Source organism: Macaca mulatta, chromosome 18, assembly GCF_049350105.2.
Source record: "Macaca mulatta isolate MMU2019108-1 chromosome 18, T2T-MMU8v2.0, whole genome shotgun sequence".
In the NCBI taxonomy this organism is placed as follows: domain Eukaryota; kingdom Metazoa; phylum Chordata; class Mammalia; order Primates; family Cercopithecidae; genus Macaca; species Macaca mulatta.
Window position 1 is genome coordinate 18608448 of NC_133423.1, and position 17480 is coordinate 18625927.

The following is a 17480-nucleotide window of genomic DNA, read 5'->3' on the forward strand; positions in this document are numbered from 1 at the left end:
AGCGATTCTCCTGCCTCAGCCTCCCGAGTAGCTGGGATTACAGGTGCGCGGCACCACACCCGACTAATTTTTTGTAGTTTTAGTAGAGACCGGGTTTCACCATGATGGGCAGGCTGGTCTTGAACTCCTGACCTCAGATGATCTGCCCACCTTGGCCTCCCAAAGTGCTGGGATTACAGGCGCGAGCCACCAGGCCCGGCCATAAAGATGATTAAAATAGATGATTTAAATGAGTTCCCTTATAAAGATGACTTAGTTGAAAAAATGAATTTCACTGAGAAAAAAATCAGTGTAACTACTCCTTTGAAAATACAGTTATAAATAAAAATTGTTCACAAACAAGGCTCCTATAATGAGTGATTTATAAATTTAATAGGTATGAAAAATATAAACATCATCTGGTAAACCAAATCCCTATAGACATATAGAGGGCTGCAACCTAATTATTATGTAGTCTTGTTTTCAAGATACGGGGAAAGTGGCACCAAAATATAACTGTGAATGACCTTTGAATGAGTAGTTTAAGAGTCTGATCTGGAGAAACATGGGCATGGATTGAGAAGCTGAAGATGGCCCTACTTAGAAAGAAGAGGGAAGTCACTTTTCTTTTCCTCTTTCTACTCACTATTGGGGCCTACCTTTTCCCTATGGACCAATCTTTCTCAAGGATTCGAAACTTAAAGGTAATTAGTTCCATCAGATATTAGGAGTCACCTTTACCTCACTGGCGAATGATGGTTAGCCTCTGACTGCTAACAATGAAAGAATATTCTTAGTTTATTAAGGGAGATCACTGCATTTTAGATAGCTCAATTAGTAAGTTTTTCTTAGAAACGAAATCAGCCTCTGTTACCTCTGCTTGTTAGTGTTAGCTCTGTACCTTAGTTGCACAGTGTGCCTAATCATCCTTCTACCTAAACACCTTTAAAATATCTTTTCATCCCCAAGCCATCTCTTCTCCAGGTTAAACATTCCTAAATTCCTTCAAACTTTCCTTAAACATGACTTCTTGACTTATTATCATGCCAAAATGTTACACACTATAGTTTTTCTAATGTCTGTATTAAAACATGATGGTAGGCTAAAAGGAACACTCTTCTGGATCAGCTTAGAATATAATGGAGCAGAACAGATTAGAACAATGTGATTTTATTAGGGGCCACAACACTGTTGACTCAAGTACAAGTTCTGACTCATGTAGAACTAACACTTTTAGTACTTGAACAGGGCCTGTTGTTAAGATGGTTCTTCCCCTTACCGTATTGGTATGTAGACTTTTTACTGTATTTACTCTAGTGATATCCTATGCATATCTAAACACACAATAATTCCTTCTGTATAGATTTCTATGCTCTTTGGAAACCACTGCCTTCCTTATTTGGAAACTTTGGTTTTACAGAGCCAAACATTTGAATCTTTTGACTTTCCCATTTTCCTTGAGGCATATTCCTTTAGAAACTCTCTGCTACATAACGTTTTGTGTAAGTTTTAAATATTACTTTCACAAAGTCCAATTAAACATACCAATGTTTTCTTTCTTTGAGATACAAACTCTGCGATGCGCCACTGTTGCTTTCTTGCAAGGGTCCTATCACTTCTCCAATACTAAAGAATTCTTACTTGCTAATTCAGAATATCAGTTCCTCTTTGTGCTTCCTCTATCTTCCCTAAGTTGAAAATGCCAACAAGAAATCAAGAATGATAAGTTCTGCTTTTAGTGGAACTAAACTTATAGAAGATGTGAATAGTTGAGGTTACAAAATTATTATTAAAACATGGTGCCATCTGTATTATAAAAAACGGCTCATATCTTCCTCATGATTAGGTCATTTGTAACAGATTTCCAACATAAACTGCTCTCAACCATGCATCCAACTTTCAGTTTTAGTATTTCCGAAGACATATAGCTACTTAACAGATAGCTCTACTTTTCTACTTTCTCTATTTGATTTATTCTGAACAAAAATAACCTCTTCTTGGTACATTCTAGTCAAGAATCCAGTGTCAATGACTGTCAGTAATATTTTATGGCATATTTATCTCATTTAAAATTACCTCTTCATGTTGCTTATTACATCAAACTGGTATATAACAATGTGAACCATATATAAAAATCCTGAAGCTCTTCCTTCGTTCTCTGGTTTTTGTTGAGCATGTACTTTAGTATTTAGCCTTTCACTCTTTTTTCAATCTCTCATTTCCCCTTTCTTCAACCCTTCTGCCTTTTAAATAAAAGAGCCTAAAAGTTGGGAGTTCACTTTGCCCATCGTTATCTTTACTTCCTTCTTAGTTTTATTTTATAGGCATATGATAGTAAAGAGAATATTTAACAGAATGGCTAAAGCTCTTTGTTCCAGTCACAGTTTTGCTTTTAACTATAAAAAACAGAAGCCACTCACGTCTTTAAGCCTTAGTTTAATCATTTACAGTCACTGACATGGACCCACATGATCTCTAAGTTTTCTCCCAGTTCTGTAATCACTGGAGATCATTAGCTTTGTTGGCCCTGTACTTTTCCAGTGTGTGATATCTCTCTAAGAGATATTCATAATATTCCACTGGATACTGAGAGTTAAACATTCACTGAAAAACCTAAATGCCAAGTCATATATACAAGGCTTCCTTTTGATTAACAGAAGTCTCAGCTGCAATTCTTTCTGCTCTTCATTTCTTGCTCGGTCATGTAGCTAATATAAATAAAAACTTCAGGTTAAGAACTTCATCAAAATTCTCAAAACTATAGAGCATAACAGCACAGAGGACTTAAAATTATCTTTTAAAATTATGAGATGGCTAGAAGATGGAGTGGAGTGAGACAAATCAAATCTTCAATTTTCTACAATTCCTATGTAAGTTGAAGAAGAGAAGTTCTACTTTTCAATCTTTAACAACCAAGTTCCACTCTAAGATGGTTATGTAGATACACTGTAATAAAGCAAGGATACAACAACAGGAAAGTGCACTGTAGGCTTCAAAAAGATGCGTAGCAATGTCCAGTCTTTTAGAATCCACAATCTGTAAGTTGTTCACCAAGGCTAACTTATGCAAATGTGGTATAACAACTAAAACAGAAAAAAGAAAGGGTTAAATTTTTATCCAAAACGTGCATACAAAACCCTGACACACTTTAACAATAATTTATCACTTTAATTTATGAAATTTCATTTTAATTCTGAATGATTTCAAAAGGTTACCCACATCTTATACTTGCTTTTTTTTAACTAGGGAAGAAAGTAGTTTTTCAAAACAAAAAGTGATCTGGCATTTGGGAGAAACAAATTGTAGCACTGTCACTATTATCTAATTATGAAGATGTATATAGATTATTTGGCCTCACTGTAATTCAGTTTCCCAGTTTGAAAAATGAAGCCCAAATAATTATAAGCAACCTACCTCTTGTATTATTTATACTTGCAGATAAGTTTCTTCATAAAAATATTACCATTGCTATTAAATAAATATAGAGTATATTCTTTTTCAACAACCTATTATTTCACCACTTCAGAATAATATTATTAGCTTTAGTCTCTCAAATTCTTAGCAAAGACCAACGTCATATAGCACTTGACATTGGTGGCTGAGTTTTCAAGTTATTCAATGAGTTTAATACCCTCAAAGAGTAACATAAAATTTCAACCTACTGCTAAATAAAAGCAATGGTCCAAGAAACAAAAACCAAATCAGTAGCAAAGAGCACCTCTAGAGCCTAAGATTGTATTTTCTGGATACCATTTCCCACTAAAACCAGGGCTCTTTGAAGAAATGGCTTCAGGGTCAGTGATTGTTAAATTGTTAATCAAAAGACCAATCACACAACCCCTTTCTAGTCTTGCTTGGTTGAGGATCACAAACCACCACTCATAAGCAGCATCAACTGCTGACCAACTGTAGTGACCCCTTTCTTGTTTGCACTGAGTTTGCGTATATAAAAGTCATAATCTTCTCCTGGAAAAACTCCTGCTTCCTAAATAAGCTGGGGCAATAATCACAACTTTCATGCTTAGCTTAGTAAAACCCCACAAAAACTTAGAGTAACAATGATCATTTTTAGGGAACCTTTGACTCGTCAAAATTAATAACAGTATATTTGTGAGGAGCTCTAGAACAAATTAGGAGACAAAAACTCCAAACATTGAGTTGAAAGCTTCACTAATTGGCATGCTGAGACCTCAACAAAATAGTGACTCTAAGTCTCCCTCGAAGACTCACTAGTTCATTTCTGCCCAAACCTTCAGAAACTTATCATCTTGCACTTGATCTATTCATACATGGTTCCTTTATTCCATCTTCTCCTGAGTCTCTGACCTTTTTACAGTGTTTTTCTCAGAAATACAATAATCACACTGCATAATATCCCCTTAAAATTGCTTGACTAGAAGACAAATCTATAGAAGTTCATTTAAACTCTAGTCTCAAGGAAGTTAAAGGCTCTAATTAAGAATCTTCCTAATTCTCGGGAAGACAGACAGAACTTTACTATAGAATTCAGATTTCACTACACACATATTGTCCTGGGCTACCACATATGTATTAATTAATTCACTTAATTGTTAACCCCTCAGATATAGACAGACAGTTAAAAGCAGTAGGAGATGAAGGACCAGGAGATGATTTAATAATAACCCAGATGGATATCATTCTTTCTTTTTTATTAAGAGATAGGGTCTTGCTTTGTTGCCTGGGCTGGAGTGCAAGGACTATTCACAGGTGCAATCATAGTGCACCACACTCGAACACTGGGACTCAAATGATCTTCCTGCCTTGGCCTCCTGAGTAGATGGACTACAGATGTGTGCCATCATGCCTAGCTAATTTTTAAAAATCTTTTGTAGGGACTTGGTCTTGCTATGTTGCTCAGGCTGGTGTTGAACTCCTGGCCTCAAGTGATCCTCCCACCTCAGCTTCCTGAGTAGCTGGGACTATAGACACGTGGTACCATGCCTGACTTAGACGGGCTAATTCTAAAACTGACCTTCAGTGGGAAAGAAAAAGAGGAAATACATAACATAAGGTCACTGCAGAAGCCTTTTTCTTTAGGGCAGATTGAACAAAAATTTAAAATTATAAATGAAAAAAGGATAATAGGAGATTTTATAAAACTGTATTTCACAAAAAATTAGCTGGATGTGGTGGTGCGTGCTTGTAATCCCAGCTACATGGGAGGCTGATGTAGGAGAATCACTTGAACCAGGGAGGTGCAGGTTGCAGCGAGCCGAGATGGCGCCACTGCACTCCAGCCTGGGTGATAGAGTAAGACTCTGCCTCAAAGACAACAAACAAACAAACAAAAACTGTATTTCAGAAAACGTTTGAAAAATATTCTGGGGTAGATCCAATAGTCATAAAGGGAATCTTGTCCTGTTTTTGTTTGTTTGTTTGAATAAATGGGCCCAGACCTCAAACAATAAACTTAGGGGAAAAAAATCAGAAATGGAAAATTGCCACTTTAGAAAATCTCCAATGTACGACTGAACATTTTCAGAGAGCCTTACTAAGTAAAATAGCTGAAAACAAAAAACAACTCTATGGTGTTGCAGATAAAACAACTGGTTCTTAAAAATGAAAACAAGACCAAAGGTCCTGTGATAACTAATAATTGGGAAAGAACAATGGCCACTGAAAGAACTAATGTCTGCTATTAACCAAGAAATAGAGGGGCAAATACCTAAATACCCAAAATGCCACTCCAAGGGAGACATTACTACCCAGAAATTCTCTGTCCATCCTCCAAACTCCCAAAGCCAATCATCTAGAAATACATACGAATAACACTACAGCATTCTTCATACAGGTTCTACTTCAATATTTATCTTATTAATATAGAGTACTAAATTCCTCAGAGTAAGTTCTAAAGCAAAAGAGTAGCCACTTGACTGAGAAGTAAGTACAAAAGTGGGAAAAAGGCTACTTTTTATCTTTAAAAAAAAATCTGGTTGTACCAAAATGTGAAAGAAGATGTATAAGACATACTTGTGGGTACACAGTAAGTTGCAGGAGGCTTCAAGGATAATGGTTTACTAGAACTATTCAAGCAGTGGGAATTTCTCACCTCAATCTGTTCCTAAAACAACCTTTAATTGTTATTTTAGGGCCATTACGAGAAGAAAATTCATTTTTTCCTCTTGTACAACTCCTACAAATTTGATAGGTGGGTATCTACTCTACAATTAAAACTGTCAAATAAAATGGAAGGGTTATTTTTAGATGTTCTTGAAAATTCTAGAAAGAGACATTAAGATATTGACACTATGTTTAATTTGAGAAATAACTCTAGTCCCAGAATTACTGAAAAAAGATTCCAAAGAATCAACAAAATAACTGGAGCAGATCCTATAAGAATCCAGATGGATTCTTCCCAGATTATCATGAGTCTTTCTTTTGAATGTACATAGAAAGGTCAGATCACGCTGTAGAAAAGTTTTAGCAATACGACACGGCACACAGCAAGGACCCATTTAATGCAACAACATTGCACATACCGAAGACCCGTTTAACATGGCAACATACCAAATACCCATTTAACTTGACAACATGGCACACACCAAAGACCCATTGTGTGTTGAGCCTATCCCTTAATCCAGGAGCCAAGAGTTATTCTCCTTGCCTCAGAGCAACTACAGCCTCAAAAAGTCAAAGCACCTTCAGAGTTCCTACCTAGAATCACCTGTAAATTTGACGCTGCAACATGTGGAACTATCCCAAGTGCTAACTAAAATATCAACTTTCTTCTGTTAGTTGGCTAATTATGAAGACACTTACCCAGTGAAAAAAATGTCATGACTGTGTTTCTATAGCGTGATCAGTGTGCATGGCCTCAACCGAGTTTTTGGACACTGCAGTCCAAATCCTGACTTAGTATTTTTTGTTGATGACTCTAATTTTACAGAGTCATATGCTAGCCTGGATATATAACAGTCCGCCAGAGAATAAAATAATGTACTAGAAACCAAACTGATTTAAATGACCCAACTTGTGGCCCTCTCTAGAGCATGTCAAATTGCTAAAAATAAAAGCGCTATGATAACTGATATACTTCTGCAGTCATAATTTCTTGATGCTTTGATGCTATCCAAAGAAATTGTGGCCATAAATGTTGAGGCCCACAATAAAAGAGACTCTGTAAAATCTAGAGAAAAAAGGCCGATAACTGTGGAAGATCATGTAGCAGATCAACAAGCTATGAATTAAAACAAAGTTATGTATCATGCTGAATGGCATGCTAAGTGGGAGAAATGTCTATTTTTCATAAGAACATGTCCAGAAACACACAAAAATTTCCTTAAAAGTAAAAAAACTCTAAGGCAGCACAGTATTTAGCAATTAGCAGTTATTAAGAAACATTTCTAAAATAACTTGAAATTAAGTTTGAGTTACTCTTCATATGTGTTACAGCAATCAGTATACAGTATAAGACCATCCATTAGGCTGGGCGCGGTGGCTCACGCCTGTAATCCCAACACTTTGGGAGGCCGAGGCAGGCAGATCACCTGAGGTCGGGAGTTCGAGACCAGCCTGACCAACATGGCAAAACCCTGTCTCTACTAAAAATACAAAAATTAGCTGGGTGTGGTGGTGGGCACCTGTAATCCCAACTACTCGGGAGGCTGAGGCAGAAGAATCACTTGTACCCAGGTGGCAGAGGATGCAGTGAGCTGGGATCATGCCATTGCGCTCCAGCCTGGGTGACAGAGCGAGACTCTGTCTCAAAACAAAACAAAACCATCCACTAATATCAATACTGATTAATTCACAGTAACTAACTTGTTTCATGTTCAGCTTTCAGTACACAGAAGTATACAAGGCTTTAACACATGACAAATGCACCAAGATTTTAATACATGACAAGGCCTTAGAGGAGTGTCTGGCTTTGATCTTACATTACAATTCAGGAAAAAGGTAGAAAAATGCAAACTTACACTCATCTCGGAACCTGGGTTCTGCGTTAGGGCCAACTCTACCAAATGTTTTTATGATCTCTGTATGCAAAGAATGTTGGTCTTGATACTGAGGATCTTCCAGGAAAGAAGCCAACTGCATTTTCACCCTTTCCAGCAACTTAAAATTGGATATTGTACAGTCATTTTATAGAGTATTGAAAACTGAGTAGTGTTGTTAAAGTGAAAGACACATGTTAAACATGACTTACAGCAGTGGATTAAAGCAACCTATATTCCAAAGACAGTAGAAATTTGGAATTAAATAAGTAGTTATTTAATCTTTTGGCTCAGAGAAGGTTTCCTCCTTTGCTTATGCTTATAAATTCTTAATTAAAAAATACAAATATTCCTAACAAATCATAACAAAAGAAAAAAATCCCACTGTATTTAGGGAAAAGTAGGTACATTTATGATTATTTTGTATCTAAATTATAATTCTTAAAACAAATCACACTGTAAGTTACCCAATTATTCACCTTCTGAAAGCAATGAGTCATTAATGACTTATATCTTACTCACATTTCCCTAAAAGACATTTTTATTTTAGGATTCGAGAACATGTTGAAATTCTGCTAAGACTGCAAGCTTTGCAGAATGATGTGCTTTTCCTCTGTGGCTTCACCAGTGAAATATATAAGTGAAAAAATGGAAAACATTCTTTCTGTAACTAACAAAACTTCAGTTTTTGTTATAAAAAATCTATATGATGAAGGAGTTTTATTAAAACTTTTCTCTTTTGGGTAATATGTCCACAAATAATTTATGTTCTAATCTACAAGGTTTTTTTTTTCATTTGTATAAGGATATACCCAATATAATAACAAAGAATAAAAATCTGATACCAGTTTTGAGAAGTGTCTTACAGTTAGTGTTGCAAACAGAATCTAAAAAACTTGAAATCAGTTTCAGAATCAAAATACACCTTAAGAAGGAAGACCTTGGTGGTCTCCTGAAACAGGCATGACAGAGGGTCTGCCCAGACGATGATCTACTCTGCAACAAGAGGATACCAGTCTACTAAATGACTTTTACGGCTTCATATCAGTGACAGAGTTATCAGAATACAAGTGCCCTCTTGCCTTCATTGATAACTGAGATACATTTGTGTTCCTGATGTTATCTGGGAAAACAGTCCTGCAATCTCTGCAACACTGGCAATCAAGAATTTATGTAGATTGGCCAGAAGCCTACTGGATAACAGCAGGCTTTGGAACTAGACCTGATTTGAAGGATTATTCAAAACTGCAATATCCAGCTCGGCTTACAACAGAACATCTAGCAAGCTTGTCCAACACACCTTACTTTGTTGTTGATCTGTTTTGTTTTGTTTAAGGCTTTTAGCAGCCTGAAGCCGTGGTTTTTAGTTTCTGTCTCTAGTGATAAGTAGAAAAGAGGGATGAGGAAGGGGCTTTACTGGCCCAATCAGAAAGAGAAACTAAGAACTCATGACTATATTCTCTCCCTTGGACATCCCTGAAAGATTGGCCTATACTTAATGTTCTGATTGAGAGGAAAGACTAGAGATTTCCTTAGGATATGGAAATATACCTTGGTTAGGCTACCATGTTTTCACGTAGAGAGATCCTCCTCTGGCCTATAACTAACTAGGGCACAAAATAAAAGGTAAGATGCTCCCTGCTGTCTACCACCAGATACATGTATCGTGATCACCTCAATATTACACAGACATAAATAAATTTCAATTATTTCCTACCTCTCTTTGAATTACTGTTTCCATAATAGTGCCAAAGGCTGGAATTGTGGCAATCCTGACAGAGCTGTTAGAATTAAAAAAGAAAGAAACTGAAGCTTTGAGATGAACAATGAGTATTACTAAAATGTATATTAAAGTAAGTACAAGGTAAATATACTGTATTAGTCTCTAGCAATGACAAATTAAATAAATTTAAAAAAAGCAGACCAAGAAGAATGCTCAAAAAGACAGACAGGATAACTTAAGGTCGCAGTCTGTGAAACTCACAATTCAGGATCACTGGACAAGGTAACAAGGGCCGGAGCAACCCGCTTGTCAACTAACGCTTCACTCATGCCTCGAAGAGTCAGCTGTAAACCAGTCAACATGCAATAAAAAATGGTTTGGTAAACTGGAATAAGAACTGGGTTAGCTGTGACTGAGGATGGGCAGGCAGACTCATTGGCCTTTCTTGGTTTAGTCATCCACACGAGACATTAAAATGTTAGGCCTTTGGTTCATGCTACTACACTTACTGGTAACAACCTGTTAGTGAGATTAGGAGAGCATCCCTTCTTGGCTTGAAAGAAACAGTCCATCAGCATATTTTAGGTTATGGAAGTATTTATTGAGCACTAATATACTAATATATTTTTTCAATACATGGCCTCCAAATTACATTTACAGTGAGGGTTGATTTAAAAAGAACCATGATATATAAATAATAATATGATAAAGTTTAAAATCAAGTAAGTATAATCCAATATTATTAATTTAAAGAGATTCTTCAATAAATTTAAGAGCTGATGGTTATTTCTTGGCAGGCACATTTTGAAAGGGATGCTGAATATAAAAGGCAGGGATGACACTTACATTTCAGGGTCACTGGAGAGAGTAATGAGAGCAGGAACAACCCTCTGAGCTACCAGAGTTTCATTCACCCCCTTCACCAACAGCTGATTGGTCAGCACAGGGGGTATTCACAGGTGATGCACGGAAAGAGCAAACACAGTGCGCCACGGGAAGAAGGAAGGAACAACCAAGAGAAAGAGAGAAAACACAAAAGCAAAACCAAAATTAGAAGCTAAGCAAATACTGCTTCTAGAGTGCTTTCCAAAGGCAGAGAATGCTTAGGAGGAAAATAAAGCTTAAGTAGCCTAGCGTCCACGAAAACAGATTTTGTCACCAGTTCAATAGCAGTTTGTACTTTTGGTCAAAGAGTCTAAGCAATTTCAATGTCCATCAAAATGCAACTTAAAAGAATACTTTTTTAGCTTCTTTGACACATACTGTGTTCTACGGTTAAAATTCTAGAAGTAAGGGTGGTATGCTTTTATTATGACCAACAGGGTACAAACTGGGCTATTTTTAAACCAAACTCACATAAGTAGCAGCCACCACTAAACCACTTATTATTGTGCTATAGCAAGTGTATTTTAAAACCACATAGGAAAATTCCTAACCTTTTAAATAATATAGCTTTTTCTTTTGAGGTACAGAGATACAATGCTGTCTATTGGAAAGTATTACACTTGGGAATCAGATCTGGGTTCAGACGCCAGTTCTCCACTTATGAGCCATGTGGTCTTAGATATATAGTATTTTCCATCATCTCTTGAAACGCAAGTTTTCTCATCTGAAAATGGTGATATTGTTATCTGCCTCAAAGGGCTGTTGTGCTATGAATTTGCAAATAACATACCTAAATACTGTGCCTGACAAACAGGCATTCAAGAAAGAGTTTAATTATTTCTATTACTGCAAGAATATATGATCTGTAATATGTTTGGAAGAAATGATCTAATTTAAACAACTTTTTGATAGTTAATATCTAAATATGACTTTGTTTTAGATTTCTTATAAATTCAAACAAAATTAAAAATAAAAAAGATGAGTAGAACTAGATCTCTATAATCTAATCACAAAACAATTCATTTAGCAACCAATGCTAAATTGTAATACAAGAGAACGATACTGAGCCATATACGTTTTGTTTGATAAATATTACTGAAGTTTATGAGTTCAACCGAGAAGCACAATCCCCTTCTCAATTTCAGAATGTAAGCACATATTAATCCTAAATGCTTACCAATCTGTTTACCTAGTAACTAGTACTTAGTCCTCACAGAAGATCAAAGATGTCACAGAATTTTTAGTAACAAAAATCTACCATTGTGTGCATATGTGAAGGTATTCCTCCTATATAACACATCAGAGAAAGTAACTCACTTTATGTGAAGATTCTTAATTTTGCAATGATTTTTCACCATTTACCAATTGATTCATTTTAGAATCTACTTCAATATTCTGAAATAATTTTTATAAAAAAACACAGATAGGCCGGGCGCGGTGGCTCACGCCTGTAATCCCTGCACTTTGGGAGGCCGAGGCGGGCGGATCACGAGGTCAGGAGATCGAGACCATCCTGGCTAACACGGTGAAACCCCGTCTCTACTAAAATACAAAAAATTAGCCGGGTGTGGTGGCGGGCGCCTGTAGTCCCAGCTACTCGGGAGGCTGAGGCAGGAGAATGGCGCAAACCCGGGAGGCGGAGCTTGCAGTGAGCCGAGATGGTGCCACTGCACTCCAGCCTGGGCAACAGAGTGAAGACTCCGCCTCAAAAAAAAAAAAAAAAAAAAAAACACAGATAATAAAATGACAAAGAACTTTTAATATCTTAAACATTACAGATATTGGATAGAAAGAAATAGGACAAGGAAGTTCAAATATTGTTAAATACAACCTTCTTCTCTGTATCATTTTGTAAGTAAGATTGCTTAGATTTGAATCAGTATCTTGAAATTTCTGTTATTTTGAGTCTGTCAAAAGCATTAAAAAAGATGATAATGTAGGGGACAAATTCATTTTTCATTGGTGTAGGGTTTTTTAAGTTCAATTTCTTTATTAAGCTAGAAAATCACAAAGTACATTTAAGAGCTATCAATTGTTATACACTTTAACACAATATATCATTTGATCTTTTCACTTGATGCAGTAAGTACAAATATCATCAATATTTTAACAGATGAAGAAACTGAGGCTTAGGTAAGTAACTTGTCCAGGGTTTTAGAGTCTAAGTCATAGTGTCTGCAAAGGAACTCTGTCCCATCTGACTTAAAATCCATGACTTCTTTGAGTTGTGTTCTAATGTGACATGCTCAATTTCCTTATGATTAAAATATATATGAAGTTCTTTTCTGCATCTTTTGGGAAATTTATTATAACACATGATAAATTCCTCTTATAAAATAATTTTATTAATTCGCTACTTCAAAAAGTAATTTATATTCTCTTATTTAAAACAATGGGAATAATATGATTGATTGGGTTCCCTCTTTTTGTCCTGCTGTCTAAAAACTAACCTAAATTTATTAATGAATTTCAGTGACCATATCCTATTAAGTTCTTGGTATAAGCATTTCTCATTTTCTTCTCAACAGTTTCTGGTCTCACCTTTTAAAAAAAGAATTTTTTTTATGTTTTGATTTGGAATTAACTTTTTTAGGATAAGCAGGCGTAATTCTAAATTATAAAGCATTGGTATCAAAATAAATCTTATGACCCTTTATTCTTTTAATACAATTTTGTTCAAATAAGAATCACTGACAAAAAAGGAACTTTAATTTCTCTTACTGATAACTTTTTCTGACATGCTCATTGAAATGTATCATTAATGAATTTGAAAAACATTGAAACAGTCTCTCAAACAAGACCCAGAAGTTCATCAACGACCTGAGAGGACACTGAAAACTGCTTAAGCATAGATAGATATAGTTTCCAGACCAGCACTGACAGCAAACAGAGAAACCAAAACCAGACATAAGCCACATACAAGAAGGCAGAAAACCAAACCAAACAAGCAAAAAACTTCAAAGCAAATGAACAGGGAGGATTCATTTTATTTACTTATTTTCATTTATATGGTATGATTCACCAGTGCACACTCACATTTCAGAGATGAAAGATTTAAGAAAAAGAAATGGCTTTTATGAGCTTAGAATAAAATCATAGGAAGAGAGTGTATGAAAGAAATAGCTCTTCATTTAAAAAGATACTTTTTTCTTTTTGGGGAGAGGAGATTCTGATGAATGACTTTTCTTTCATGGTCATGCCTCCTTTTCAGCATATTGAATAATCAAAACAATTTACATCCAGAAGGAACTTGTACTAGACATAAAACCAAATAGTGACTTTGGCATTCATCTTCACAAAAAACCTCTGATTATGGCTTTTTAAAAATTGCTTCTGTATGATAACTGAGGGAATAACATGGATGGAGAATTTTCAGCTTCCTGACAACAATGGAGTCTTCTTGAATTCACAAATCTAACTTACATATTTCAGAATTTTAGAAAGCATATATTTTAAATATATCACTACCCCATCTCCAATTGCAATTTATTTTCAATTGTGGAGAAATTCTGATATTCAGCAAGAGTTGAATTATCCAAGTCTTTTTATAGAAATAAATGTTTAGGTATTTTAAGAATCACATGAATATTGGGGCAATTTTAGTTTGGATAAGTATATGTTCCCTATTACCATCATATATTTTGTGAAGTATTAGCATGGATGAAAAAAATAATGATAATGACAGTAAACATATAAGCATTTATTATGGGCTTATATAAAACATATAAGCACTTATTATGTTCCAGAGACTGTTTTAAGGGCTTTAAAAGCATTAATTAGTTTAATATTAACAAAAATCCTTTCAGACTGATACTTTGAGACAGATACTTTTTGTTATCAACTTTCTTTTGTAGATGAGGAAGCTAAGGTACGGAGAGGTGCAACCTTGTCCAAGTAATCTACAAAGTCGCTAGGTATCAGAGATGGAAACTGAACCCAGGCAGCCTAGGTTTATTGCAAGACTGAAGATCAACAAGAAACAGTAGACCAATTTTAGTGCTCAAATAAAGTTCTAAACCTCAATCTCACTGCTCCCTGCCTACACACATACTAGGGCTATGACATAATTTGCTATATGATGGGTACAAAAGATAGTTCTTTCAATTTCATACTTCACTTGGGTAGGTAGTAATTTAATACAATTTAGGTAAATTATCTGCTCTCCTCTCTTTTACAACTCTATGGGCAGTTAATGTATTGGGATGCTATTCTACATATGAAATGTTAGGGAACAGTGAAGTAGGAGTAATCAATAAAATAAACATTTCCGTAATTGCAATAATTCATTTTCTAATGCTACTGATAAATTCAACTATATTTTACAATTTGAAAGATATCCTATGCTTTTTCAGTTTATTTTAGTAGTCATTTACCTCAGTAAATAGAAAAGTATAGTCAGAAAGAGTTATGTAAGTTAGAAATTAAAATAAGATTTAAAAGATAGTTGGAGAAATAAAAGTGGTAACTGAATAACATTCAAGGAACCAGTAAGGTGAAAAACCATTTTTAAATATGTTAAAGCTAAATTTCTGCCCCATCACACAGTACACAACTAGACACTGTTAAAAGCCATAAAATATATATTAACATAACATGATATCTTTAAAAAAAAAAAAAATTCCTTTCTTCTTCTCAAAAAAAAAAAAAAAAAAACATTACAATTGAAACCAACAGAGGCATCTGTTGACATACCTCAAACATTCTAGCAGCAGTACACCTGACGAGTGCTGAAGTATGGACAACACCATACCACAAAACAGTTAATAGTAACTCATGGTAGGCTGGATTTGCACTAGAAGAAAAAAAAAAACAGTGTTAAAATGGAGAGCCACAGTCCCTTACTGGTATACTGAAAAACACAATATTTATAAGGAATATTAATGATAACAATATTTGCAGAACATATGGAATGACTTTGTTTGCTTATATAGGTTGCAACTAAGATTCTCGGCCAGGCGCGGTGGCTCACGCCTATCATTCCAGCACTTTGAGAGGATGAGGTGGGCAGATCACGAGGTCAAGAGATCGAGACCATCCTGGCCAACATGGTGAAACCCCGTCTCTACTAAAAATACAAAAATTAGCTGGGAGTGGTGGTGCGCACCTGTAGTCCCAGCTACTCAGGAGGCTGAGGCAGAAGAATTGCTTGAACGCAGGAGGCAGATGTTGCAGTGAGCCGAGATCGCACCACTGCACTCCAGCCTGGTGCCAAAGCAAGACTCCGTCTCAAAAAACATACATACAAACAGACAAACAAACAAGATTCTCTAAAAAAGGATGTCACCTTCCTTATACAACCACAATCTTTTAGCATATTCGGAAATCACACTTTTAACTTCTCTAAGAATTTGCAATTGTGACAGATAATTCCACTCTTTTTAATAGCACACAAGTTAAAATTATGAAGAAACAAATTTCTCCATGAGGAAAAAGGAAAGACCACTGGACTAAGAGTCAGGTGGGTAAGTTACAACTTCTGTGGGTCTTGGTTTCTGCATCTATAAAAATTGGGGAAGCAGTACATGTCCTATGTATGTCACATGGATGTTGTAGAATCAAATAAAATCAACTCAAACCATCTATATGGAAGGGTATGTTGGCTGTGAAGCCTATGCAAATGAAAGGTGGTATTATTAACAAATGCATGAGTCTGTTTTCGGTAAAGACAGATAAAATTACTTTAGCAGCCAGATGATGTGATGATGAGCAGGACTAGGCAAATCAAACAGAGTGAAAATAGGAGCCAAAGAAGCTGGCTTTCACTTGGGGCTCCTTTTTCAGTTCTGGGAAACTAAATTTTCTTCAAATCTGTACTTGATTTTATTTCTCCAACTGCTTCAAAGAAAACATATGTCTGCACCCTTTTCCCTACTTTTTAAATTACGATGTATTGATTACAAAATACTAAGAATGAACAAATAAGCAAAGCCAAAAAACAAACTAAAATACACAAAAAAACCCCCTTAAGTTTCAAAACCAAGAGAATTGGTGTGCATGTCAACTCTTTGAGACTTAAAATATGTACTCTATACATCCAATCTAAAAACTTTATGTGCCCCTTAGCAAACTATAAGCTGTTATTTCTTACCCCAATTCCACAAAAGAAGCCTTCAGGCTATCAAGAGGAGCATGAGATAATGAAAGCAGCGTCATTACATCTTCTAAGAATCCAACTAACAATTTTCGGTCTTCTTCCTACAGAGGAAAAATACTGATAATGAATATCCAAACAGTCAAGTAGAACTAAATACCATATTTACCTATCTATAATAAGAAAATGTTACCAAATAAGGGGAAAATATCCAAATTTGGAAGCTATTTTAATTAAAAGATATTTATTAAGCATATCTATCATCAGAATGGTATGAGGACAAAGACTATCCTGATACTTTAATTTAGACCTGTGGTCTAATATAGTAGTAGCCACTAGCCACATGTGGCTACTTATATTTAAATTTAAATGAGAAATTATGTAAAGTGAAAGATTCAGTTCCTTGGTCGAACTGGGTACAGTGCAAAGGCTTAATGACACATGTGGCAAGTGCCTATCTGATTGGACAACTCAGCTATAGATTATTTCCATCACTGTAAAAAGTTTGGATGGTTGGTCCTGATTTAGAACATTAAAAGGTATAATCTTTTATTAAAATTTACCTTACCAATTTTAGTTCCCATGAATTTTGGCTCTACATAATACAAACTACTAGAACAGTTACCCCCTTGTAGAAAAAATAGTAGAAAATTGATTTCTAAGAAATTATCTTTGCAATATCCTAGTGATGAAAACTGCATGCTTGGTAAAATATAGACTACTGTGTTCTTTTAAGAAACAGATGCACACCTTGATTAAAAAATACCTTGTATTTTTCAAACTTTCTTCAACGAACTATTATTACTTTCATAATCAGAAAATATGTTAGAAAAAGAAAACCTGCCAA

At 35.4% G+C, this 17480-nt stretch overlaps 1 protein-coding gene across 10 annotated transcripts in view; it reads right to left on the bottom strand.

Annotated features, from left to right (window-relative positions):
* Positions 1 to 17480, bottom strand: part of RELCH (RAB11 binding and LisH domain, coiled-coil and HEAT repeat containing) — a 120773-nt gene that overhangs the window by 17314 nt on the left and 85979 nt on the right. For 5 of the 10 annotated variants that reach the window (XM_015122143.3, XM_077975111.1, XM_015122140.3 and 2 more), the window contains 6 exons: positions 16631 to 16737; positions 15235 to 15334; positions 10504 to 10586; positions 9652 to 9715; positions 7917 to 8055; positions 2946 to 3062 (listed from right to left, as the gene is read on the bottom strand). In XM_015122143.3, the coding sequence (XP_014977629.1) occupies positions 2946 to 3062; positions 7917 to 8055; positions 9652 to 9715; positions 10504 to 10586; positions 15235 to 15334; positions 16631 to 16737 (610 nt within the window). Of the gene's footprint in view, positions 1 to 2945; positions 3063 to 7916; positions 8056 to 9651; positions 9716 to 9918; positions 10002 to 10503; positions 10587 to 15234; positions 15335 to 16630; positions 16738 to 17480 lie in introns of all 10 variants that reach the window. The other 5 variants (XM_077975110.1, XM_015122141.3, XR_013408289.1 and 2 more) reach the window with 3 other exon arrangements.